The sequence below is a fragment of the Nerophis ophidion genome, linkage group LG13 (assembly GCF_033978795.1).
Source record: "Nerophis ophidion isolate RoL-2023_Sa linkage group LG13, RoL_Noph_v1.0, whole genome shotgun sequence".
Lineage (NCBI taxonomy): Eukaryota > Metazoa > Chordata > Actinopteri > Syngnathiformes > Syngnathidae > Nerophis > Nerophis ophidion.
In genome coordinates this window covers 61,938,779-61,966,150 of record NC_084623.1, presented here as the reverse complement: position 1 = coordinate 61,966,150, position 27,372 = coordinate 61,938,779, and the positions used below count along the sequence as shown (strand labels likewise).

At 42.4% G+C, this 27,372-nt stretch overlaps 1 protein-coding gene across 1 annotated transcript in view; it reads left to right on the top strand.

The window, feature by feature from the left end:
* Positions 1-14,173: 14,173 nt before the first annotated feature.
* LOC133565001 (POU class 2 homeobox associating-factor 2-like) overlaps positions 14,174-27,372 on the top strand; it is a 32,235-nt gene continuing 19,036 nt past the window's right edge. The window contains exons 1-2 of the mRNA XM_061919496.1: positions 14,174-14,330; positions 14,758-14,858. Coding sequence (XP_061775480.1) covers positions 14,276-14,330; positions 14,758-14,858 — 156 coding nt within the window. The 5' untranslated portion in view covers positions 14,174-14,275. The remainder of the gene's footprint in view (positions 14,331-14,757; positions 14,859-27,372) is intronic.

Genomic DNA, 27,372 nt, shown 5'->3' with positions numbered 1-27,372 from the left:
CTGCGTGACAAAGGAGTACCCCAGCACCCAGAGGGGAGGAGACCCTAACCCTAACCCTAACGCGCGGGACCACAAACAATGACACGACCCCCGGTACCGAGACACCATGGTCATGGAACAACCCAGGGACGCTGCCCCGGGGGTCACCCAGAACATCGGCTGCATCTCACAACAGGCTGCAGGCTAACTAATTGTTTTAATGTACGGGATGATTTGGAGCGAAGTGATATAGAGGCAGTGTGGCTCCGTATCGTTTCCCCCAAAACCAAACCACTGTTAATTGGCTCCCTGTACAGACCCCCAACTCAAAACTCATTTTATGAAGAGCTAAATGAGGGGTAAGCTGATTTAGGCAATTCTGAAGTGATACTGCTCGGGGACTTGAACACCAACATCCTGAAAAAAGATACTCCTATCTACAAATCCTTCAGTACTTACTGTAAGCTCCATAGCCTGAAATAGCTGATCACCCGCTTCCCACGGGTGTGCCCTGCTGCTCAAACCCTCATTGAGTTGATGTCCACATCAGACCAAGGTCTCCAGAAGCAGGTAAGTGTAACCCAGTGCAGAATGAGTCACCACTTCATCATTTTCTGCACACCTCAAATTCAGAAATGTGCATTTTAATTTTCCTGAGAGAACTCTCCTGAAGGAATTGATAAAGTACTGTTGTCATGATCCGGGGCTCGGATCATGACATATTCGGGTTTTGGTTCTGTTTTGTATCTAGTCTCGTTAGTATTTGACTTCCTTAGTTCCTGGTGGCACTTCCTGTTTTGTCTGTTGTCATAGTCATGTATTGGTGTCACCTGCCTAGTGTTTCTGACGCGCACCTGCCTCCTAATTTTTGTCCTTATACAAGCCTTTCTTTTCTGTTCCTCATCCTCGCAGTCTAGTTTGCTGTCCAATGCAACAGGTGACGTCGCTATCTCGATTGTGGTAAAGACTTTTTGTATTCGTTAGCTTCCACGCTTTTCCGTCGTTTGTGTTCCTAGCTCACATGCTAGCGCTTTCAGTTCTTTCTAGCTCCCATGCTAGTTCTGTTTGTTTTGTCTTTAGTGCCTTGTGCAAGTGTTTTTGTTCCTAGTCTGTTTTTGTAGTAGAAATAAATCATCCTTTCTTACCTCCACGCTGTGTCCAGTCCGCCTGCATTTATGAGAGAATGCAGCCAAACGTCACATCTATCTATCTATCTATCTATCTATCTATCTATCTATCTATCTATCTATCTATCTATCTATCTATCTATCTATCCATCTATCTCTCTATCTATCTATCTATCTATCTATCTATCTATCTATCTATCTATCTATCTATCTCTCTGTCCGTCCGTCCGTCCGTCCATCCATCCATCCATCTATCTATCTATCTATCAGATTGTCACAAGACAAGAAGACTGAGGTGGATGAAAAAGTAGACCAGCGAAGGTCTGAAGCAGCCCTGGAGAGACTGGCTGGACCGGTCAAATGTGCTAAATTGCTCAAGGGTTGAAAAAGCATGGACATGCTTCAAATATGTGAGCAGCTAGAACCCATGAAAGCTTCCAGGGTCAAATCCAGAACAGAACACTGGATCAATGCAGACTTAATAGAAGCTACCAAACTTAGAAATAACAAGTGAAGTGAATTATATTTATATAGCACTTTTCTCTAGTGACTCTAAGCGCTTTACATAGTGAAACCCAATATCTAAGTTACATTTAAGGCAGTGTGGGTGGCACTGGGAGCAGGTGGGTAAAGTGTCTTGCCCAAGGACACAACGGCAGTGACTAGGATGGCGGAAGTGGGGATCGAACCTGCAACCCTCAAGTTGCTGACACGGCCGCTCTACCAACCGAGCTATACAAACACGCTAATGTCACTAAAAACAGGACTGAACTGCTCCTTAAGAATAAAAAAAGCTCAGAAAGAAAGTAACAAATAGGATCAGGAAGGCAAAAACCAGATAACATGTAGATATATAACATGTAGATACATAACATGTAGATACATAACATGTAGATATATAACATGTAGATATATAACATGTAGATACATAACATGTAGATATATAACATGTAGATACATAACATGTAGATATATAACATGTAGATATATAACATGTAGATACATAACATGTAGATATATAACATGTAGATATATAACATGTAGATACATAACATGTAGATATATAACATGTAGATACATAACATGTAGATATATAACATGTAGATATATAACATGTAGATATATAACATGTAGATATATAACATGTAGATACATAACATGTAGATATATAACATGTAGATATATAACATGTAGATACATAACATGTAGATATATAACATGTAGATATATAACATGTAGATACATAACATGTAGATACATAACATGTAGATACATAACATGTAGATACATAACATGTAGATATATAACATGTAGATATATAACATGTAGATACATAACATGTAGATATATAACATGTAGATACATAACATGTAGATACATAACATGTAGATACATAACATGTAGATATATAACATGTAGATACATAACATGTAGATATATAACATGTAGATACATAACATGTAGATATGTAACATGTAGATATGTAAGAGGACCAATGGACCAAGGATCAGTGCAGGAACTTAGTTCCAAATACAGCAGGCCACAGTCCACACCTGTGACTAATGACCTGAGGCTGTATAAGAGGACCAGTAGACCAAGGAACAGTGCAGGAACTTAGTTCCAAATACAGCAGGCCACAGTCCACACCTGTGACTAATGACCTGAGGCTGTATAAGAGGACCAGTGGACTAAGGATCAGTGCGGAGAACTTAGTTCCAAATACAGCCGGCCACAGTCCACACCTGTGACTAATGACGTGAGGCTGTATAAGAGGACCAATGGACCAAGGATCAGTGCAGGAACTTAGTTCCAAATACAGCAGGCCACAGTCCACACCTGTGACTAATGACCTGAGGCTGTATAAGAGGACCAGTGGACCAAGGATCAGTGCAGGAACTTAGTTCCAAATACAGCAGGCCACAGTCCACACCTGTGACTAATGACCTGAGGCTGTATAAGAGGACCAGTAGACCAAGGAACAGTGCAGGAACTTAGTTCCAAATACAGCAGGCCACAGTCCACACCTGTGACTAATGACCTGAGGCTGTATAAGAGGACCAGTGGACTAAGGATCAGTGCGGAGAACTTAGTTCCAAATACAGCCGGCCACAGTCCACACCTGTGACTAATGACGTGAGGCTGTATAAGAGGACCAATGGACCAAGGATCAGTGCAGGAACTTAGTTCCAAATACAGCAGGCCACAGTCCACACCTGTGACTAATGACCTGAGGCTGTATAAGAGGACCAGTAGACCAAGGAACAGTGCAGGAACTTAGTTCCAAATACAGCAGGCCACAGTCCACACCTGTGACTAATGACCTGAGGCTGTATAAGAGGACCAGTGGACCAAGGATCAGTGCAGGAACTTAGTTCCAAATACAGTAGGCCACAGTCCACACCTGTGACTAATGACGTGAGGCTGTATAAGAGGACCAGTGGACCAAGGATCAGTGCAGGAACTTAGTTCCAAATACAGTAGGCCACAGTCCACACCTGTGACTAATGACGTGAGGCTGTATAAGAGGACCAGTGGACCAAGGATCAGTGCAGGAACTTAGTTCCAAATACAGTAGGCCACAGTCCACACCTGTGACTAATGACGTGAGGCTGTATAAGAGGACCAGTAGACCAAGGATCAGTGCGGAGAACTTAGTTCCAAATACAGCAGGCCACAGTCCACACCTGTGACTAATGACCTGAGGCTGTATAAGAGGACCAGTAGACCAAGGAACAGTGCAGGAACTTAGTTCCAAATACAGTAGGCCACAGTCCACACCTGTGACCAATGACGTGAGGCTGTATAAGAGGACCAGTGGACCAAGGATCAGTGCAGGAACTTAGTTCCAAATACAGCAGGCCACAGTCCACACCTGTGACTAATGATGTGAGGCTGTATAAGAGGACCAGTAGACCAAGGATCAGTGCGGAGAACTTAGTTCCAAATACAGCAGGCCACAGTCCACACCTGTGACTAATGACCTGAGGCTGTATAAGAGGACCAGTGGACCAAGGATCAGTGCGGAGAACTTAGTTCCAAATACAGTAGGCCACAGTCCACACCTGTGACTAATGACCTGAGGCTGTATAAGAGGACCAGTGGACCAAGGATCAGTGCAGGAACTTAGTTCCAAATACAGTAGGCCACAGTCCACACCTGTGACTAATGACCTGAGGCTGTATAAGAGGACCAGTAGACCAAGGAACAGTGCAGGAACTTAGTTCCAAATACAGCAGGCCACAGTCCACACCTGTGACTAATGACCTGAGGCTGTATAAGAGGACCAGTAGACCAAGGAACAGTGCAGGAACTTAGTTCCAAATACAGCAGGCCACAGTCCACACCTGTGACTAATGACCTGAGGCTGTATAAGAGGACCAGTAGACCAAGGAACAGTGCAGGAACTTAGTTCCAAATACAGCAGGCCACAGTCCACACCTGTGACTAATGACCTGAGGCTGTATAAGAGGACCAGTGGACCAAGGATCAGTGCGGAGAACTTAGTTCCAAATACAGTAGGCCACAGTCCACACCTGTGACTAATGACCTGAGGCTGTATAAGAGGACCAGTAGACCAAGGAACAGTGCAGGAACTTAGTTCCAAATACAGCAGGCCACAGTCCACACCTGTGACTAATGACCTGAGGCTGTATAAGAGGACCAGTGGACCAAGGATCAGTGCAGGAACTTAGTTCCAAATACAGCAGGCCACAGTCCACACCTGTGACTAATGACCTGAGGCTGTATAAGAGGACCAGTAGACCAAGGATTAGTGCAGGAACTTAGTTCCAAATACAGTAGGCCACAGTCCACACCTGTGACTAATGACGTGAGGCTGTATAAGAGGACCAGTGGACTAAGGATCAGTGCGGAGAACTTAGTTCCAAATACAGTAGGCCACAGTCCACACCTGTGACTAATGACCTGAGGCTGTATAAGAGGACCAGTGGACCAAGGATCAGTGCAGGAACTTAGTTCCAAATACAGCAGGCCACAGTCCACACCTGTGACTAATGACGTGAGGCTGTATAAGAGGACCAGTGGACCAAGGAACAGTGCAGGAACTTAGTTCCAAATACAGCAGGCCACAGTCCACACCTGTGACTAATGACGTGAGGCTGTATAAGAGGACCAGTGGACCAAGGATCAGTGCAGGAACTTAGTTCCAAATACAGCAGGCCACAGTCCACACCTGTGACTAATGACCTGAGGCTGTATAAGAGGACCAGTGGACCAAGGATCAGTGCGGAGAACTTAGTTCCAAATACAGTAGGCCACAGTCCACACCTGTGACTAATGACCTGAGGCTGTATAAGAGGACCAGTGGACCAAGGATCAGTGCAGGAACTTAGTTCCAAATACAGCAGGCCACAGTCCACACCTGTGACTAATGATGTGAGGCTGTATAAGAGGACCAGTAGACCAAGGATCAGTGCAGGAACTTAGTTCCAAATACAGTAGGCCACAGTCCACACCTGTGACTAATGACGTGAGGCTGTATAAGAGGACCAGTGGACTAAGGATCAGTGCGGAGAACTTAGTTCCAAATACAGCCGGCCACAGTCCACACCTGTGACTAATGACCTGAGGCTGTATAAGAGGACCAGTGGACTAAGGATCAGTGCGGAGAACTTAGTTCCAAATACAGCCGGCCACAGTCCACACCTGTGACTAATGACGTGAGGCTGTATAAGAGGACCAGTGGACCAAGGATCAGTGCAGGAACTTAGTTCCAAATACAGTAGGCCACAGTCCACACCTGTGACCAATGACGTGAGGCTGTATAAGAGGACCAGTAGACCAAGGAACAGTGCAGGAACTTAGTTCCAAATACAGTAGGCCACAGTCCACACCTGTGACTAATGACGTGAGGCTGTATAAGAGGACCAGTGGACTAAGGATCAGTGCGGAGAACTTAGTTCCAAATACAGCCGGCCACAGTCCACACCTGTGACTAATGACCTGAGGCTGTATAAGAGGACCAGTGGACCAAGGATCAGTGCAGGAACTTAGTTCCAAATACAGTAGGCCACAGTCCACACCTGTGACTAATGACGTGAGGCTGTATAAGAGGACCAGTAGACCAAGGAACAGTGCAGGAACTTAGTTCCAAATACAGCAGGCCACAGTCCACACCTGTGACTAATGACGTGAGGCTGTATAAGAGGACCAGTGGACCAAGGATCAGTGTGGAGAACTTAGTTCCAAATACAGTAGGCCACAGTCCACACCTGTGACCAATGACGTGAGGCTGTATAAGAGGACCAGTAGACCAAGGAACAGTGCAGGAACTTAGTTCCAAATACAGTAGGCCACAGTCCACACCTGTGACTAATGACGTGAGGCTGTATAAGAGGACCAGTGGACTAAGGATCAGTGCGGAGAACTTAGTTCCAAATACAGCCGGCCACAGTCCACACCTGTGACTAATGACCTGAGGCTGTATAAGAGGACCAGTGGACTAAGGATCAGTGCGGAGAACTTAGTTCCAAATACAGCCGGCCACAGTCCACACCTGTGACTAATGACGTGAGGCTGTATAAGAGGACCAGTGGACCAAGGATCAGTGCAGGAACTTAGTTCCAAATACAGTAGGCCACAGTCCACACCTGTGACTAATGACGTGAGGCTGTATAAGAGGACCAGTGGACTAAGGATCAGTGCGGAGAACTTAGTTCCAAATACAGCCGGCCACAGTCCACACCTGTGACTAATGACGTGAGGCTGTATAAGAGGACCAGTGGACCAAGGATCAGTGCGGAGAACTTAGTTCCAAATACAGCCGGCCACAGTCCACACCTGTGACTAATGACGTGAGGCTGTATAAGAGGACCAGTAGACCAAGGAACAGTGCAGGAACTTAGTTCCAAATACAGCAGGCCACAGTCCACACCTGTGACTAATGACGTGAGGCTGTATAAGAGGACCAGTGGACTAAGGATCAGTGCGGAGAACTTAGTTCCAAATACAGCCGGCCACAGTCCACACCTGTGACTAATGACCTGAGGCTGTATAAGAGGACCAGTGGACTAAGGATCAGTGCGGAGAACTTAGTTCCAAATACAGCCGGCCACAGTCCACACCTGTGACTAATGACGTGAGGCTGTATAAGAGGACCAGTGGACCAAGGATCAGTGCAGGAACTTAGTTCCAAATACAGTAGGCCACAGTCCACACCTGTGACTAATGACGTGAGGCTGTATAAGAGGACCAGTGGACTAAGGATCAGTGCGGAAAACTTAGTTCCAAATACAGCCGGCCACAGTCCACACCTGTGACTAATGACGTGAGGCTGTATAAGAGGACCAGTGGACCAAGGATCAGTGCGGAGAACTTAGTTCCAAATACAGCCGGCCACAGTCCACACCTGTGACTAATGACGTGAGGCTGTATAAGAGGACCAGTGGACCAAGGATCAGTGCAGGAACTTAGTTCCAAATACAGTAGGCCACAGTCCACACCTGTGACTAATGACGTGAGGCTGTATAAGAGGACCAGTGGACCAAGGATCAGTGCAGGAACTTAGTTCCAAATACAGTAGGCCACAGTCCACACCTGTGACTAATGACGTGAGGCTGTATAAGAGGACCAGTGGACTAAGGATCAGTGCGGAGAACTTAGTTCCAAATACAGCCGGCCACAGTCCACACCTGTGACTAATGACCTGAGGCTGTATAAGAGGGTCAGTGGACCAAGGATCAGTGCGGAGAACTTAGTTCCAAATACGTACCGTAAGCGATCACCCTGCATTATGCAAACCTGCTCTCCCTATGTTCTGCCACTTCGTGCTCTCAGTGTGTTTTCTTGTGTCCCTTCCGCAGTAACCTTTGTCATCGTCAAGGTGAGCTGTGCACCTCACCCTTTTCCTGGATCTCCCTCTGGACTCTGAATGCCTCCTTCGTCCCTCGATTCCTCCTTTCCGCCCATGGACTTCCCTGTCTGCATCGCGTCTCTGTCCACACTACCTCCGACACGTTGGTAACACACACTCCAAATAAATACTTCACATAGTCTTACACAATACACACTGTCGGGTTTTTGACACACACACACACACACACACACACACACACACACACACACACACACCATTCTCTAGTTTATTAGTATTGTTTATTAGTCCTAATTCATACATATTTACCCTATACATACATAATAAATGATTGAACACTGCCACCTGGTGTTGGTCTGCCGTCATCTTCCTTTAGTTAAACATAACAATGACCTCTTCTGTCTTTTATGTTGCACCATTGCAAGTCTAATTCCTATTTGTCAACCCATTCTCAAACAATGGCAATAAAAAATATTCTGATTCTGATTGGCAACCATAAACCATAAAGCATTGAATATAATGTAAATGAAGTCTTTTTCAAGTGATATTCTAAGCTAATCCTTGATGCTGGCAGACTATATGTGGTATGGAGAATTGAAAATGGTTGTTTGAGTGCAAGAAGAGAAGCCCAATTTGTTGAATTCATTGCTTTTTTAACCTTCTCAAATAGTTCTTTGATTGGTATAAGAAACAAGTTAAATGTATTGTAAGATGTTCTGTTAAGATAGAGCCAATATTTCCATCCCTTTGAAGAAGTTACTGTGCACAAGTTGAGGGGTCTAGAAGGGCTGCTGGAGGAATCAGTGCTGCATGCTTCATGATACTGATAAAGCTCTGAATGTTCATCACTTTGCAGACTTGAGTCTTGCAGTCAAAAGCTTGGAAGCTGTCAGCGTGCTTTGTCGCCCTCTTGTGGTCAGCTCAGGCACTGCAGCGTTTCATCTCTGGCTACTGCTAACGCTCATTGTTGTCGGCCATTTTGCTTTTGACGGTAATAGCAAGTTGGGATTCAGCGAGTGCTCGTCGCTGACACCAAGTGTTGAGTTGTCTTCTTCAGCCAGCAACAAATGTTCCTGCCTTCTTTCTTCCAGCATTATGGAGGCCGCTGTCAGATTTCATCAGCAGGTTGTTTGTTTCTCTTGACTTCTGTGCCTCTGGGAGTGAAACATGCTGGGAGCAGATCTCAAACACACAAAGACAGGTAGCCAGAGGTAAGACAAGATGTTTGGCACCTTATGTTCCTTTAATTGTGCTCTTTAGGCCTCTCCTAGGTTGACAACATGTTCAACACACCCACAGTGTGACTAGTCAAAGCAGTGGCAGCTTCAACTATTAACAAAATGGGAGCGCCGTAGCTCCAATGACTCCAGCGCTTCTCAAATGTCTGCATAACGTACCAAAACACACAACACCACAACATAACACACATGAACATAACACACATGAACATAACACACATGAACATAACACACATGAACATAACACACGTGAACATAACACACATGAACATAACACACATGAACATAACACACATGAACATAACACACATGAACATAACACACATGAACATAACACACGTGAACATAACACACATGAACATAACACGCGTGAACATAACACACGTGAACATAACACACATGAACATAACACACATGAACATAACACACATGAACATAACACACATGAACATAACACACGTGAACATAACACACATGAACATAACACACATGAACATAACACACATGAACATAACACACATGAACATAACACACATGAACATAACACACGTGAACATAACACACGTGAACATAACACACATGAACATAACACACGTGAACATAACACACGTGAACATAACACACGTGAACATAACACACATGAACATAACACACATGAACATAACACACATGAACATAACACACATGAACATAACACACACGAACATAACACACGTGAACATAACACACATGAACATAACACACATGAACATAACACACATGAACATAACACACGTGAACATAACACACATGAACATAACACACATGAACATAACACACATGAACATAACACACATGAACATAACACACGTGAACATAACACACATGAACATAACACACATGAACATAACACACATGAACATAACACACGTGAACATAACACACATGAACATAACACACATGAACATAACACACATGAACATAACACACATGAACATAACACACATGAACATAACACACGTGAACATAACACACATGAACATAACACACATGAACATAACACACATGAACATAACACACATGAACATAACACACGTGAACATAACACACATGAACATAACACACATGAACATAACACACGTGAACATAACACACATGAACATAACACACATGAACATAACACACATGAACATAACACACGTGAACATAACACGCGTGAACATAACACGCGTGAACATAACACACATGAACATAACACACGTGAACATAACACACATGAACATAACACACGTGAACATAACACACATGAACATAACACACATGAACATAACACACATGAACATAACACACATGAACATAACACACATGAACATAACACACATGAACATAACACACATGAACATAACACACATGAACATAACACACGTGAACATAACACACATGAACATAACACACATGAACATAACACACATGAACATAACACACATGAACATAACACACATGAACATAACACACATGAACATAACACACATGAACATAACACACATGAACATAACACACATGAACATAACACACATGAACATAACACACGTGAACATAACACACGTGAACATAACACACGTGAACATAACACACGTGAACATAACACACGTGAACATAACACACGTGAACATAACACACATGAACATAACACACATGAACATAACACACATGAACATAACACACATGAACATAACACACGTGAACATAACACGCGTGAACATAACACGCGTGAACATAACACACATGAACATAACACACGTGAACATAACACACATGAACATAACACACGTGAACATAACACACATGAACATAACACACATGAACATAACACACATGAACATAACACACATGAACATAACACACATGAACATAACACACATGAACATAACACACGTGAACATAACACACGTGAACATAACACACATGAACATAACACACATGAACATAACACATGAACATAACACGCGTGAACATAACACGCGTGAACATAACACACATGAACATAACACACATGAACATAACACACGTGAACATAACACACGTGAACATAACACACATGAACATAACACACATGAACATAACACACATGAACATAACACACATGAACATAACACACATGAACATAACACACATGAACATAACACACATGAACATAACACACATGAACATAACACACATGAACATAACACACGTGAACATAACACACGTGAACATAACACACATGAACATAACACACGTGAACATAACACACGTGAACATAACACACATGAACATAACACACATGAACATAACACACATGAACATAACACACATGAACATAACACACATGAACATAACACACATGAACATAACACGCGTGAACATAACACACGTGAACATAACACACATGAACATAACACACATGAACATAACACACATGAACATAACACACGTGAACATAACACACATGAACATAACACACATGAACATAACACACATGAACATAACACGCGTGAACATAACACACGTGAACATAACACGCGTGAACATAACACACATGAACATAACACACGTGAACATAACACACGTGAACATAACACACATGAACATAACACACATGAACATAACACACATGAACATAACACACATGAACATAACACACGTGAACATAACACACATGAACATAACACACATGAACATAACACACATGAACATAACACACATGAACATAACACACATGAACATAACACATGTGAACATAACACACGTGAACATAACACACGTGAACATAACACACGTGAACATAACACACATGAACATAACACACATGAACATAACACACATGAACATAACACACGTGAACATAACACACGTGAACATAACACACATGAACATAACACACATGAACATAACACACATGAACATAACACACATGAACATAACACACATGAACATAACACACATGAACATAACACACATGAACATAACACACATGAACATAACACACATGAACATAACACACATGAACATAACACACATGAACATAACACACATGAACATAACACACATGAACATAACACACGTGAACATAACACACGTGAACATAACACACATGAACATAACACACATGAACATAACACACATGAACATAACACACATGAACATAACACACATGAACATAACACACATGAACATAACACACATGAACATAACACACATGAACATAACACACGTGAACATAACACACGTGAACATAACACACATGAACATAACACACGTGAACATAACACACATGAACATAACACACATGAACATAACACACATGAACATAACACACATGAACATAACACACGTGAACATAACACACATGAACATAACACACATGAACATAACACACATGAACATAACACACATGAACACAAGACTCATTTGCTTTTTTGCTCTGCTCAAATTGTTTTAAACAAATCAATAAGACAGCAATTTGTGTCAAGAAATGCTTAAGGGAACCCACACACACACACACACACACATACACACACACACGCACACGCACGCATACACACGTACACACACACACACACACACACGTACACACACATCCACACGCATGCATGCATAAACACAAGTTTCTGGCTTTGAGTCAGGGAACAAACTGAGCTCTTTTTAAGAGGCGTCCACAGTCCAAAAAGGTTTGAATAAGGTCAACAATGTGTGTGTAAATGTTTGTTTGTGTTGGGGTCATGATGTTTGTCATTTGAATAAGGTCAACAATGTGTGTGTAAATGTTTGTTTGTGTTGGGGTCATGATGTTTGTCATTTGAAAAAGGTCAACAATGTGTGTGTAAATGTTTGTTTGTGTTGGGGTCATGATGTTTGTCATTCGAAAAAGGTCAACAATGTGTGTGTAAATGTTTGTTTGTGTTGGGGTCATGATGTTTGTCATTTGAATAAGGTCAACAATGTGTGTGTAAATGTTTGTTTGTGTTGGGGTCATGATGTTTGTCATTTGAAAAAGGTCAACAATGTGTGTGTAAATGTTTGTTTGTGTTGGGGTCATGATGTTTGTCATTTGAATAAGGTCAACAATGTTTGTGTAAATGTTTGTTTGTGTTGGGGTCATGATGTTTGTCATTTGAATAAGGTCAACAATGTTTGTGTAAATGTTTGTTTGTGTTGGGGTCATGATGTTTGTCATTTGAAAAAGGTCAACAATGTGTGTGTAAATGTTTGTTTGTGTTGGGGTCATGATGTTTGTCATTTGAATAAGGTCAACAATGTTTGTGTAAATGTTTGTTTGTGTTGGGGTCATGATGTTTGTCATTTGAATAAGGTCAACAATGTTTGTGTAAATGTTTGTTTGTGTTGGGGTCATGATGTTTGTCATTTGAAAAAGGTCAACAATGTGTGTGTAAATGTTTGTTTGTGTTGGGGTCATGATGTTTGTCATTTGAAAAAGGTCAACAATGTGTGTGTAAATGTTTGTTTGTGTTGGGGTCATGATGTTTGTCATTTGAATAAGGTCAACAATGTTTGTGTAAATGTTTGTTTGTGTTGGGGTCATGATGTTTGTCATTTGAATAAGGTCAACAATGTTTGTGTAAATGTTTGTTTGTGTTGGGGTCATGATGTTTGTCATTTGAAAAAGGTCAACAATGTTTGTGTAATGTCTGTCATTTGAAAAAGGTCAACAATGTTTGTTCATTTTATTGTGAAAGTACACAATCAGTATGAGGACTGAATAGTAAAATATTGTTTGCAAATGTTATGAAAGTGGGATAATGCAACATTTGGTAAACATTCATCAATATTTTGTTCATGATGATTGTGTTCTGAAGGCGGGTATCTCAGCACAAACAATGTTTATGACAGCAAATCTTGAGTGCGGATGCAAATAGTCCAAAAAACGTTCTGAGCAAACATTTGCATTTAAACAAATGTCTGAAAAGACGGAGTGAGGCCAGGTTGCAGAGTCCCTGCCCTCCTGGTTCAAACTCCAGCGAGCGTCGGCTGGCCCACACTGGATAGACCTACTGGAGGCAAATACAGCATCACTACACACACTACTGTGTGTGTGTGTGTGTGTGTGTGTCTGTTTGTGTATGTGTGTGTGTGCGCGTGTATGCGTTGGGCTGATCAACACCAACATGGACAGCGGTAAGAAACTTTGATTTTCAAGACAGAAAAATGTTTAAGAGATAGGTTTTGTTATCCTCAATTTGTTCTAATATCATAAACAGACTTCCAGCAAGTGGTAAAAAATCTTCTTGGACATTCAGTGTTTTAAATTGTTGTCTGAATGCGATCTAAAATGTTTATACATTCCAACTATTAATGAAAGTACTTCATGGAGTACTAGTCATGAAATACAATATGTCTGACCACACGCAATATTCAAATGTCAAACACTTTGATGTCCTTTTCATGGAGACTAAACGCAGTTTGTTAGCTGATTATTGACAGAAACCCAATTTCACACCAAGCCCAACAGTTTCCCCAAAGTGGTGAAGTAAAGGTGTGCCACCAGGAACATGTGTGACATTTGTACCGTGCAAGGGTGAAAGGGTTTTTTTGTCCCATGTAGAATATTCCAAGAGAGTGTACCAGGGCGTTCGAGTCAAGCACACAGTCAAAGACCTGCTGGCGGAGAAGCGATCCCGACAGACCAACGGACCTCGATACAGTGTAAGCGCTACGTTTGCTTTGTCCCTTCTTGTCTGTCCCCGCTTCTTTTTTTACCCCTGACAAAACCTGGTAGCCACAGTTGACAGTCTGCTGGTTGATCCTTCTTCTTCTGTTGACGTTGCAGACTAATGATCTGCGGTCGATCCATTGTTGGGCTGTAATCACCCCGACTTTCTTTGCTTAGGAAAGCTTTTGCAAATCCAATCTCTAAATAGCTGAACATGGTGCAGAGAGGCTGACAAAGGGCTCAGTCCCACCCTGACAAAAGAGCGCTAATAGAATACCCGCTGGGCTTTCCAAAAACCTTGCGTGTGGTGGAAGAGGGCGCCGGCTGGACAGTGAACGAGTGCGGAGGAGGTTGCCTATGCAAAGTTTGATCCCCACACACCTGCCAGCCACTATTGTCCTCCACCATGCCATGGCCACAGACAACCCCTCTATTGTTGCCTCAGAAACGTAGCACAACACCTTGTCTCGCTGGCAGTCAGGCTTGGCTTTTCACCTCACCTTGCACAAGAAAGACACCCATTCATCTTTGACTTAGCCCGAATGGATCAGTCTTTTTAAAGTCCTACCTCTAGACTAAATCACAACTCAAACCACTGAAATTGTCTCAGATCTGTCCTGGTCTGCAGTTAAATATGGATCTCCTTTCTTGACGGGAGGTTCGAGCTGATTCACGTCTAGAGACTTAGGGCCGGATTCAGTAAGACCCAAACACCACGTGTGCCATCTATAAAATAGTGTGTCATATTAGTGGGTGTATGATCTACTAAGACTGCGTGCACAATTTTAAAGTGGTGCATTTTTTAAATGTGTGGACTGTAGGGGGCGTCATCACGGAAAGACTTAAATTCTGCATATTCATGTTGTCATACTTGCAGTATTTTGTTGGTTTTCAAACATGCAAGACACATTGCCACTTTTTATGGGCTTTTTAGACCTGGGGGGCATCTACATTGACACCGCTTGTCTTTGTTACCACTGAAGGTGCGCTCATTAGTGAGAGGCTGCACTTATTCTGGCTCAAGACGCAAACAAATACGCACTTAAATAAGTGTTTTCATATTAGAAATATTGTATTAATGAGTTATTGTGAGTACTGGCCCAGCGATGAGGTGAGGACTTGACCTTGGAGAACATGCTTTATCAGTAACATGCAGTATCTTGCTCATTGTAGCCATGATGTTAGGAAGGTGGTGGTCGTGTCCCCGGGATGCAGCGAGGACGGACAATGATTTCTTTTCAAACAAAACAAACACAAACAGTTGCGTACAGCAAACAAGACTGCCAGGCTGAGTGCTATAAATACTTTTCTGATTAGTGATCAGGAGCAGCTAGTCAGTAACTCAGAGCGCACGGCAAGGAAGAAAACTAAAGAGAAATAGAAATAGACGATGCACTAATCATATAAGTATAATAAGATCACAACACAACCCAGGCCACGGACAATGACAACACACCCCTTGAAGGGAACATTATCAGCACACCTATGTAAGCGTCAATATATACCTTGATGTTGCAGAAAAAAGACCATGTATTTTTTTAACCCATTTCCGAACTCTAAATGGGTGAATTTTGGCAAATTAAACGCCTTTCTGTTTATCGGTCTGGAGGCGATGACGTCAGAACGTGACGTCACCGAGGTAACACACCCACCATTTTCATTTTCACATTACAAACACCGGCTCTCAGCTCTGTTATTTTCCGCTTTTTCGACTATTTTTTGGAACCTTGGAGACATCATGCCTGGTGGGGGTGTTGTCGGAGGGTGTAACAAAACTAACAGGGAGGGATTCAAGTTGCACCACTGGCCCCAAGATGCCAAAGTGTCTGCCGCCAGACCCCCATTGAATGTGCCAGAGTGTCTCCACATTTGAGCGGCGATGCTAAGACAGACATGGCACAGAGATGTATGGATAACCTGCAGATGCATTTGCAACCATTAAGTCAACCAAATCACAAAGGTGAGTTTTGTGGATGTTGTTGACTTATGTGCTAATCAGACATATTTGGTCACGGCATGACTGCCAGCTAATCGATGCTAACATGCTATTTACGCTAGCTGTATGTACATTTGAAACTAGATACCCACATTTAATGCGAAACAAACACTTACCAATCGACGGATTTAAGTTGCTCCAGTGTCACAAGACGCGAAAGTCCTGATTGTTTGGTCCACACATTTTACCGGCGATGCTAATAAGGCAGCCATGCTATGGGCCACTTCATTAGGTACACCCACGCTATGGCCGAATAGCTTCAATAGCTATTCGCTCAATAGTTTCAATTTCTTCTTCAATTTCGTTTTCGCTATCTGCTTCCATACTCCGACCATCTGTTTCAATACATGCGTAATCTGTTGAATCGCTTAAACCGCTGAAATCCGAGTCTGAATCCGAGCTAATGTCGCTATATCTTGCTGTGGTAACCGCCATGTTGTTTGTATTGGCAGCACTGTGTGACGTCACAGGGAAATGGACGGTGGTTTCCAAGATAGCGAAAATAAGGCACTTTAAAGCTTTATTCAAGCATATTCTGGGACCGGTAAAATTTTGAAAAAAACTTCAAGAAATACAACAAGCCACTGGGAACTGATTTTTATTGTTTTTAACCCTTTTGAAATTGTGATAATGTTCCCCTTTAAGGGCTGGATTGCAGATAGCCATAAAAACAAAGTTTAAAGTGGTGGGAGGGTCACCAGACCAAGGGTCCCCAAAGCCAGCGGGGGGGAGCTGGGTGGCCGCTGCAAATCCTGTTTGATCTTTTTCAGTTTCAACGTCTTCCTGGTCCTGTTTTTTTTTTATTCTGTCCCATGAAAAAAAAAATCATCACCAGTACCGCCGATACAGTGATGGAGTCCGCTCGACTCCAGCCTGGCCAATACTGGCTGGTGGTGACGTCATAACAATCTACAAGGTGACACATGACAACAAGCCTGGGCAATACTGGCTGGTAGTGACGTCATAACAATCTACAAGGTGACACATGACAACAAGCCTGGGCAATACTGGCTGGTGGTGACGTCATAACAATCTACAAGGTGACACATGACAACAAGCCTGGGCAATACTGGCTGGTGGTGACGTCATAACAATCTACAAGGTGACACATGACAACAAGCCTGGGCAATACTGGCTGGTGGTGACGTCATAACAATCTACAAGGTGACACATGACAACAAGCCTGGGAAATACTGGCTGGTGGTGACGTCATAACAATCTACAAGGTGACTCATGACAACAAGCCTGGGCAATACTGGCTGGTGGTGACGTCATAACAATCTACAAGGTGACACATGACAACAAGCCTGGGCAATACTGGCTGGTAGTGACGTCATAACAATCTACAAGGTGACACATGACAACAAGCCTGGGCAATACTGGCTGGTGGTGACGTCATAACAATCTACAAGGTGACACATGACAACAAGCCTGGCCAATACAGGCTGGTGGTGACGTCATAACAATCTACAAGGTGACACATGACAACAAGCCTGGGCAATACTGGCTGGTAGTGACGTCATAACAATCTACAAGGTGACACATGACAACAAGCCTGGGCAATACTGGCTGGTGGTGACGTCATAACAATCTACAAGGTGACACATGACAACAAGCCTGGGCAATACTGGCTGGTGGTGACGTCATAACAATCTACAAGGTGACTCATGACAACAAGCCTGGGCAATACTGGCTGTTGGTGACGTCATAACAATCTACAAGGTGACACATGACAACATCTCTGCGGAAGTATCTTGACAAATATGAAACATTATGTAGCTTGTCACATTTGATCATACTTTGTGGAAGAAGCAGGACAAATGAGAGCCATCTTCCAAAACTCTCCACCCATAAGCGCTGTGACAAGAGTCCATAATTATGGTTTCACATTCATGTGCGCAACATAACAGGTTTTCTCACCAGGAACTTTTATGGCACTACTATGAGTTGGAAACTTCTCCAGGATGTACCCCACTTTCCTTATCCGGGGTGTATCCCTAACTTCCTTGTCCAGGGTGTACTCTTCCCTTCCTTGTCCAGGGTGTACTCTACCCTTCCTTGTCCAGGGTGTACCCCCAACTTCCTTGTCCAGGGTGTACTCTACCCTTCCTTGTCCAGGATGTACCCCACTTTCCTTATCCGGGGTGTATCCCCAACTTCCTTGTCCAGGGTGTACTCTTCCCTTCCTTGTCCAGGGTGTACTCTCCCCTTCCTTGTCCAGGGTGTACCCCCAACTTCCTTGTCCAGGGTGTACTCTTCCCTTCCTTGTCCAGGGTGTACTCTCCCCTTCCTTGTCCAGGATGTACCCCCAACTTCCTTGTCCAGGGTGTACTCTTCCCTTCCTTGTCCAGGGTGTACTCTACCCTTCCTTGTCCAGGATGTACCCCCAACTTCCTTGTCCAGGGTGTACTCTTCCCTTCCTTGTCCAGGGTGTACTCTACCCTTCCTTGTCCAGGATGTACCCCCAACTTCCTTGTCCAGGGTGTACTCTCCCCTTCCTTGTCCAGGATGTACCCCCAACTTCCTTGTCCAGGGTGTACTCTTCCCTTCCTTGTCCAGGGTGTACTCTTCCCTTCCTTGTCCAGGGTGTACTCTTCCCTTCCTTGTCCAGGGTGTACTTTCCCCTTCCTTGTCCAGGATGTACCCCCAACTTCCTTGTCCAGGGTGTACTCTCCCCTTCCTTGTCCAGGATGTACCCCCAACTTCCTTGTCCAGGGTATACTCTACCCTTCCTTGTCCAGGGTGTACCCCCAACTTCCTTGTCCAGGGTGTACTCTCCCCTTCCTTTTCCAGGGTCTACTCCGCCTTCCTTGTTCAGGGTCTACCCCACCTTTCTTGTCCAGGTTCTACCCCGCCTTACCCCTGCAATTGAGATAGGCTCCAGCACCCCCGCTACCCCCAAAAGGACAAGTGGTATAAAATGGATGGATGGATGGATGGATGGAGTTGGTGTTACTTTTGTTCCTGTATGTCCAAGTCTGTTTCATGATGACCTCTTGGTTTGACTTCTGGGCATTGTGTGCTCCTTTGAGTCACATGTTGTCTTTTGAGTCACATGTTGTCTTTTGAGTCACATGTTGTCCTTTGAGTCACATGTTGTTCTTTGAGTCACATGTTGTCTTTTGAGTCACATGTTGTCTTTTGAGTCACATGTTGTCTTTTGAGTCACATGTTGTCTTTTGAGTCACATGTTGTCCTTTGAGTCACATGTTGTCTTTTGAGTCACATGTTGTCTTTTGAGTCACATGTTGTCTTTTGAGTCACATGTTGTCTTTTGAGTCACATGTTGTCTTTTGAGTCACATGTTGTCTTTTGAGTCACATGTTGTTCTTTGAGTCACATGTTCTTTGAGTCACATGTTGTCTTTTGAGTCACATGTTGTCTTTTGAGTCACATGTTGTCTTTTGAGTCACATGTTGTCTTTTGAGTCACATGTTGTCTTTTGAGTCACATGTTGTCCTTTGAGTCACTCGTTGTTCTTTGAGTCACATGTTGTCTTTTGAGTCACATGTTGTCCTTTGAGTCACATGTTGTTCTTTGAGTCACATGTTGTCTTTTGAGTCACATGTTGTCTTTTGAGTCACATGTTGTCTTTTGAGTCACATGTTGTCTTTTGAGTCACATGTTGTCTTTTGAGTCACATGTTGTCCTTTGAGTCACATGTTGTCTTTTGAGTCACATGTTGTCTTTTGAGTCACATGTTGTCTTTTGAGTCACATGTTGTCTTTTGAGTCACATGTTGTTCTTTGAGTCACATGTTCTTTGAGTCACATGTTGTTCTTTGAGTCACATGTTGTCTTTTGAGTCACATGTTGTCCTTTGAGTCACATGCTGTCTTTTGAGTCACATGTTGTCTTTTGAGTCACATGTTGTCTTTTGAGACACATGTTGTCCTTTGAGTCACATGTTGTCTTTTGAGTCACATGTTGTCTTTTGAGTCACATGTTGTCTTTTGAGTCACATGTTGTCCTTTGAGTCACATGTTGTCCTTTGAGTCACATGTTGTCTTTTGAGTCACATGTTGTCCTTTGAGTCACATGTTGTCTTTTGAGTCACATGTTGTCTTTTGAGTCACATGTTGTCTTTTGAGTCACATGTTGTCGTTTGAGTCACATGTTGTCCTTTGAGTCACATGTTGTCTTTTGAGTCACATGTTTTTTGAGCCAGATGTTGTCTTTTGAGCCAGATGTTGTCCTTTGAGTCACATGTTGTCTTTTGAGTCACATGTTGTCCTTTGAGTCACTTGTTGTTCTTTGAGTCACATGTTGTCTTTTGAGTCACATGTTTTTTGAGCCAGATGTTGTCTTTTGAGCCAGATGTTGTCCTTTGAGTCACATGTTGTCTTTTGAGTCACATGTTGTCCTTTGAGTCACTTGTTGTTCTTTGAGTCACATGTTGTCTTTTGAGTCACATGTTGTCTTTTGAGTCACATGTTGTCTTTTGAGTCACATGTTGTCCTTTGAGTCACTTGTTGTTCTTTGAGTCACATGTTGTCTTTTGAGTCACATGTTGTCCTTTGAGTCACATGTTGTCTTTTGAGTCACATGTTCTTTGAGTCACATGTTGTTCTTTGAGTCACATGTTGTCTTTTGAGTCACATGTTGTCCTTTTCGTCACATGTTGTTCTTTGAGTCACATGTTGTTCTTTGAGTCACATGTTGTCCTTTGAGTCACATGTTGTCTTTTGAGTCACATGTTGTCTTTTGAGTCACATGTTGTTTTTTGAGCCAGATGTTGTCCTTTGAGTCATATGTTGTCCTTTAAGTCACATGTTGTCCTTTGAGTCACATGTTGTCTTTTGAGTCACATGTTGTCCTTTGAGTCACATGTTGTCTTTTGAGTCACATGTTGTCCTTTGAGTCACTTGTTGTTCTTTGAGTCACATGTTGTCTTTTGAGTCACATGTTTTTTGAGCCAGATGTTGTCTTTTGAGCCAGATGTTGTCCTTTGAGTCACATGTTGTCTTTTGAGTCACATGTTGTCCTTTGAGTCACTTGTTGTTCTTTGAGTCACATGTTGTCTTTTGAGTCACATGTTGTCTTTTGAGTCACATGTTGTCTTTTGAGTCACATGTTGTCCTTTGAGTCACTTGTTGTTCTTTGAGTCACATGTTGTCTTTTGAGTCACATGTTGTCCTTTGAGTCACATGTTGTCTTTTGAGTCACATGTTCTTTGAGTCACATGTTTTTCTTTGAGTCACATGTTGTCTTTTGAGTCACATGTTGTCCTTTTCGTCACATGTTGTTCTTTGAGTCACATGTTGTTCTTTGAGTCACATGTTGTCCTTTGAGTCACATGTTGTCTTTTGAGTCACATGTTGTCTTTTGAGTCACATGTTGTCGTTTGAGTCACATGTTGTCCTTTGAGTCACATGTTGTCTTTTGAGTCACATGTTTTTTGAGCCAGATTTTGTCTTTTGAGCCAGATGTTGTCCTTTGAGTCACATGTTGTCTTTTGAGCCAGATGTTGTCCTTTGAGTCACATGTTGTCTTTTGAGCCAGATGTGGTCCTTTGAGTCATATGTTGTCTTTTGAGCCAGATGTGGTCCTTTGAGTCATATGTTGTCTTTTGAGCCAGATGTTGTCCTTTGAGTTACATGTTGTCTTTTGAGCCAGATGTTGTCCTTTGAGTCACATGTTGTCCTTTGAGTCACATGTTGTCCTTTGAGTCACATGTTGTCTTTTGAGTCACATGTTGTCCTTTGAGTCACATGTTGTCTTTTGAGTCACATGTTGTCCTTTGAGTCACATGTTGTCCTTTGAGTCACATGTTGTCTTTTGAGTCACATGTTGTCTTTTGAGTCACATGTTGTTTTTTGAGCCAGATGTTGTCTTTTGAGCCAGATGTTGTCCTTTGAATCACATGTTGTCCTTTGAGTCACATGTTGTCTTTTGAGCCAGATGTGGTCCTTTGAGTCACATGTTGTCTTTTGAGCCAGATGTGCTCCTTTGAGTCACATGTTGTCTTTTGAGCCAGATGTGCTCCTTTGAGTCATATGTTGTCTTTTGAGCCAGATGTTGTCCTTTGAGTTACATGTTGTCTTTTGAGCCAGATGTTGTCCTTTGAGTCACATGTTGTCTTTTGAGTCACATGTTATCTTTTGAGTCACATGTCTTCCTTTAAGTCACATGTTGTCCTTTGAGTCACATGTTGTCTTTTGAGTCACATGTTGTCCTTTGAGTCACATGTTGTCTTTTGAGTCACATGTTGTCTTTTGAGCCAGATGTTGTCTTTTGAGCCAGATGTTGTCCTTTGAGTCACATGTTGTCCTTTGAGCCAGATGTGGTCCTTTGAGTCACATGTTGTCTTTTGAGTCACATGTTGTCTTTTGAGTCACATGTTGTCTTTTGAGTCACATGTTGTCGTTTGAGTCACATGTTGTCTTTTGAGCCAGATGTGGTCCTTTGAGTCACATGTTGTCTTTTGAGTCACATGTTGTCTTTTGAGTCACATGTTGTCGTTTGAGTCACATGTTGTCTTTTGAGTCACATGTTGTCTTTTGAGTCACATGTTGTCTTTTGAGCCAGATGTTGTCTTTTGAGCCAGATGTTGTCTTTTGAGTCACATGTTGTCTTTTGAGTCACATGTTGTCTTTTGAGCCAGATGTTGTCTTTTGAGCCAGATGTTGTCCTTTGAGTCACATGTTGTCCTTTGAGCCAGATGTTGTCCTTTGAGTCACATGTTGTCTTTTGAGCCAGATGTTGTCTTTTGAGCCAGATGTTGTCTTTTGAGCCAGATGTTGTCCTTTGAGTCACATGTTGTCCTTTGAGCCAGATGTTGTCCTTTGAGTCACATGTTGTCTTTTGAGTCACATGTTGTTTTTTGAGCCAGATGTTGTCTTTTGAGCCAGATGTTGTCCTTCGAGTCACATGTTGTCTTTTGAGCCAGATGTGGTCCTTTGAGTCACATGTTGTCTTTTGAGTCACATGTTGTTTTTTGAGCCAGATGTTGTCCTTCGAGTCACATGTTGTCTTTTGAGCCAGATGTGGTCCTTTGAGTCACATGTTGTCTTTTGAGTCACATGTTGTCTTTTGAGCCAGATGTTGTCCTTTGAGTCACATGTTGTCCTTTGAGTCACATGTTGTCTTTTGAGTCACATGTTATCTTTTGAGCCAGATGTCTTCCTTTGAGTCACATGTTGTCCTTTGAGTCACATGTTGTCCTTTGAGTCACATGTTGTCTTTTGAGTCACATGTTGTCCTTTGAGTCACATGTTGTCTTTTGAGTCACATGTTGTCTTTTGAGCCAGATTTTGTCTTTTGAGCCAGATGTTGTCCTTTGAGTCACATGTTGTCTTTTGAGTCACATGTTGTTTTTTGAGCCAGATGTTGTCTTTTGAGCCAGATGTTGTCCTTCGAGTCACATGTTGTCTTTTGAGCCAGATGTGGTCCTTTGAGTCACATGTTGTCATTTGAGTCACATGTTGTTTTTTGAGCCAGATGTTGTCTTTTGAGCCAGATGTTGTCCTTTGAGTCACATGTTGTCCTTTAAGTCACATGTTGTCTTTTGAGTCACATGTTGTCTTTTGAGTCACATGTTGTCTTTTGAGCCAGATGTGGTCCTTTGAGTCACATGTTGTCTTTTGAGTCACATGTTGTCTTTTGAGTCACATGTTGTCTTTTGAGCCAGATGTTGTCCTTTGAGTCACATGTTGTCCTTTGAGTCACATGTTGTCTTTTGAGTCACATGTTGTCTTTTGAGTCACATGCTGTCTTTTGAGCCAGATGTTGTCTTTTGAGCCAGATGTTGTCCTTTGAGTCACATGTTGTCTTTTGAGCCAGATGTGCTCCGTTGAGTCACATGTTGTCTTTTGAGCCAGATGTTGTCCTTTGAGTCACATGTTGTCTTTTGAGCCAGATGTTGTCCTTTGAGTCACATGTTGTCTTTTGAGTCCCATGTTGTCCTTTGAGTCACATGTTGTCTTTTGAGTCACATGTTATCTTTTGAGCCAGATGTCTTCCTTTGAGTCACATGTTGTCCTTTGAGTCACATGTTGTCCTTTGAGTCACATGGTGTCCTTTGAGTCACATGTTGTCTTTTGAGTCACATGTTGTCTTTTGAGTCACATGTTGTTTTTTGAGCCAGATGTTGTCTTTTGAGCCAGATGTTGTCCTTTGAGTCATATGGTGTCTTTTGAGCCAGATGTTGTCCTTTGAGTCACATGTTGTCTTTTGAGCCAGATGTTGTCCTTTGAGTCACATGTTGTCTTTTGAGCCAGATGTTGTCCTTTGAGTCACATGTTGTCTTTTGAGCCAGATGTGCTCCTTTGAGTCATATGTTGTCTTTGAGCCAGATGTTGTCCTTTAAGTCACATGTTGTCTTTTGAGCCAGATGTTGTCTTTTGAGCCAGATGTTGTCCTTTGAGTCACATGTTGTCTTTTGAGCCAGATGTTTTCCTTCGAGTGACATGTTGTCTTTTGAGTCAGATGTTGTCCTTCGAGTGACATGTCGTCTTTTGAGCCAGATGTTGTCCTTTGAGTCACATGTTGTCTTTTGAGCCAGATGTTGTCTTTTGAGCCAGATGTTGTCCTTTGAGTCACATGTTGTCTTTTGAGCCAGATGTTGTCCTTTGAGTCACATGTTGTCTTTTGAGCCAGATGTTGTCCTTCGAGTCACATGTTGTCTTTTGAGCCAGATGTTGTCCTTTGAGTCACATGTTGTCTTTTGAGCCAGATGTTGTCCTTTGAGTCACATGTTGTCTTTTGAGCCAGATGTTGTCATTTGAGTCACATGTTGTCTTTTGAGCCAGATGTTGTCTTTTGAGTTAGATGTTGTCATTTGAGTCACATGTTGTCTTTTTAGCCAGATGTTGTCTTTTGAGCCAGATGTTGTCTTTTGAGCCAGATGTTGTCCTTTAAGCCAGATGTTGTTCTTTGAGTCACATGTTTTCCTTTGAGTGTCATGTTGTCTTTTGAGTCAGATGTGGTCCTTACAGTCACATGTTGTCCTCTTTGACAGATGTTGTCCTTTTAGCCAGACGGTGTCCTTTTAGCCACATGGTGTCTTTTGAGCCAAATGTGGTCCTTTGAGCCACATATTGTCCTCTTTGACGGATGTTTTCCTGTTTGACAGATATTGTCCTGTTTGACAGATATTGTCCATTTTGACAGATGTTGTCCATTTTGACATATGTCGTAGTTACCGACAGATGAGGTCCTTTTTGAAAGATGTCCATTTCGACAGATTTTGTCGATTTCGACAGATGTTGTCCATTTTGACAGATATTGTCCTGTTTGACAGATATTGTCCATTTTGACAAATGTTGTCCTTTTTGACAGATGTTGTCCATTTTGACATATGTCGCAGTTTTCGACAGATGTTGTCCATTTTGACATATGTCGTAGTTTTCGACAGATGTTGTCCATTTTGACAGATGTCCATTTTGACAGATGTTGTCCATTTTGACATATGTCGTATTTTTCGACAGATGTTGTCCATTTTGACAGATGTCCATTTCGACAGATGTTGTCCATTTTGACATATGTCGCAGTTTTCGACAGATGTTGTCCATTTTGACATATGTCGTAGTTTTCGACAGATGTTGTCCATTTTGACAGATGTCCATTTTGACAGATGTTGTCCATTTTTACATATGTCGTAGTTTTTGACAGATGTTGTCCATTTTGACAGATGTCCATTTCGACAGATGTTGTCCATTTCGACAGATATTGTCCTGTTTGACAGATATTGTCCATTTTGACAAATGTTGTCCTTTTTGACAGATGTTGTCCATTTTGACATATGTCGCAGTTTTCGACAGATGTTGTCCATTTTGACCGATGTCCATTTCGACAGATGTTGTCCATTTTGACAGATGTCCATTTCGACAGATGTTGTCCATTTTGACATATGTCGTAGTTTTCGACAGATGTTGTCCATTTTGACAGTTGTCCATTTCGACAGATGTTGTCCATTTTGACATATGTCGTAGTTTTTGACAGATGTTGTCCATTTTGACAGATGTCCATTTCGACAGATGTTGTCCATTTCGACAGATATTGTCCTGTTTGACAGATATTGTCCATTTTGACAAATGTTGTCCTTTTTGACAGATGTTGTCCATTTTGACATATGTCGCAGTTTTCGACAGATGTTGTCCATTTTGACCGATGTCCATTTCGACAGATGTTGTCCATTTTGAGAGATGTCCATTTCGACAGCTGTTGTCCATTTTGACATATGTCGTAGTTTTCGACAGATGTTGTCCATTTTGACAGATGTCCATTTCGACAGATGTTGTCCATTTTGACATATGTCGTAGTTTTTGACAGATGTTGTCCATTTTGACAGATGTCCATTTCGACAGATGTTGTCCATTTCGACAGATATTGTCCTGTTTGACAGATATTGTCCATTTTGACAAATGTCCTTTTTGACGGATGTTGTCCATTTTGACATATGTCGCAGTTTTCGACAGATGTTGTCCATTTTGACCGATGTCCATTTCGACAGATGTTGTCCATTTTGACAGATGTCCATTTCGACAGATGTTGTCCATTTTGACGGATGTC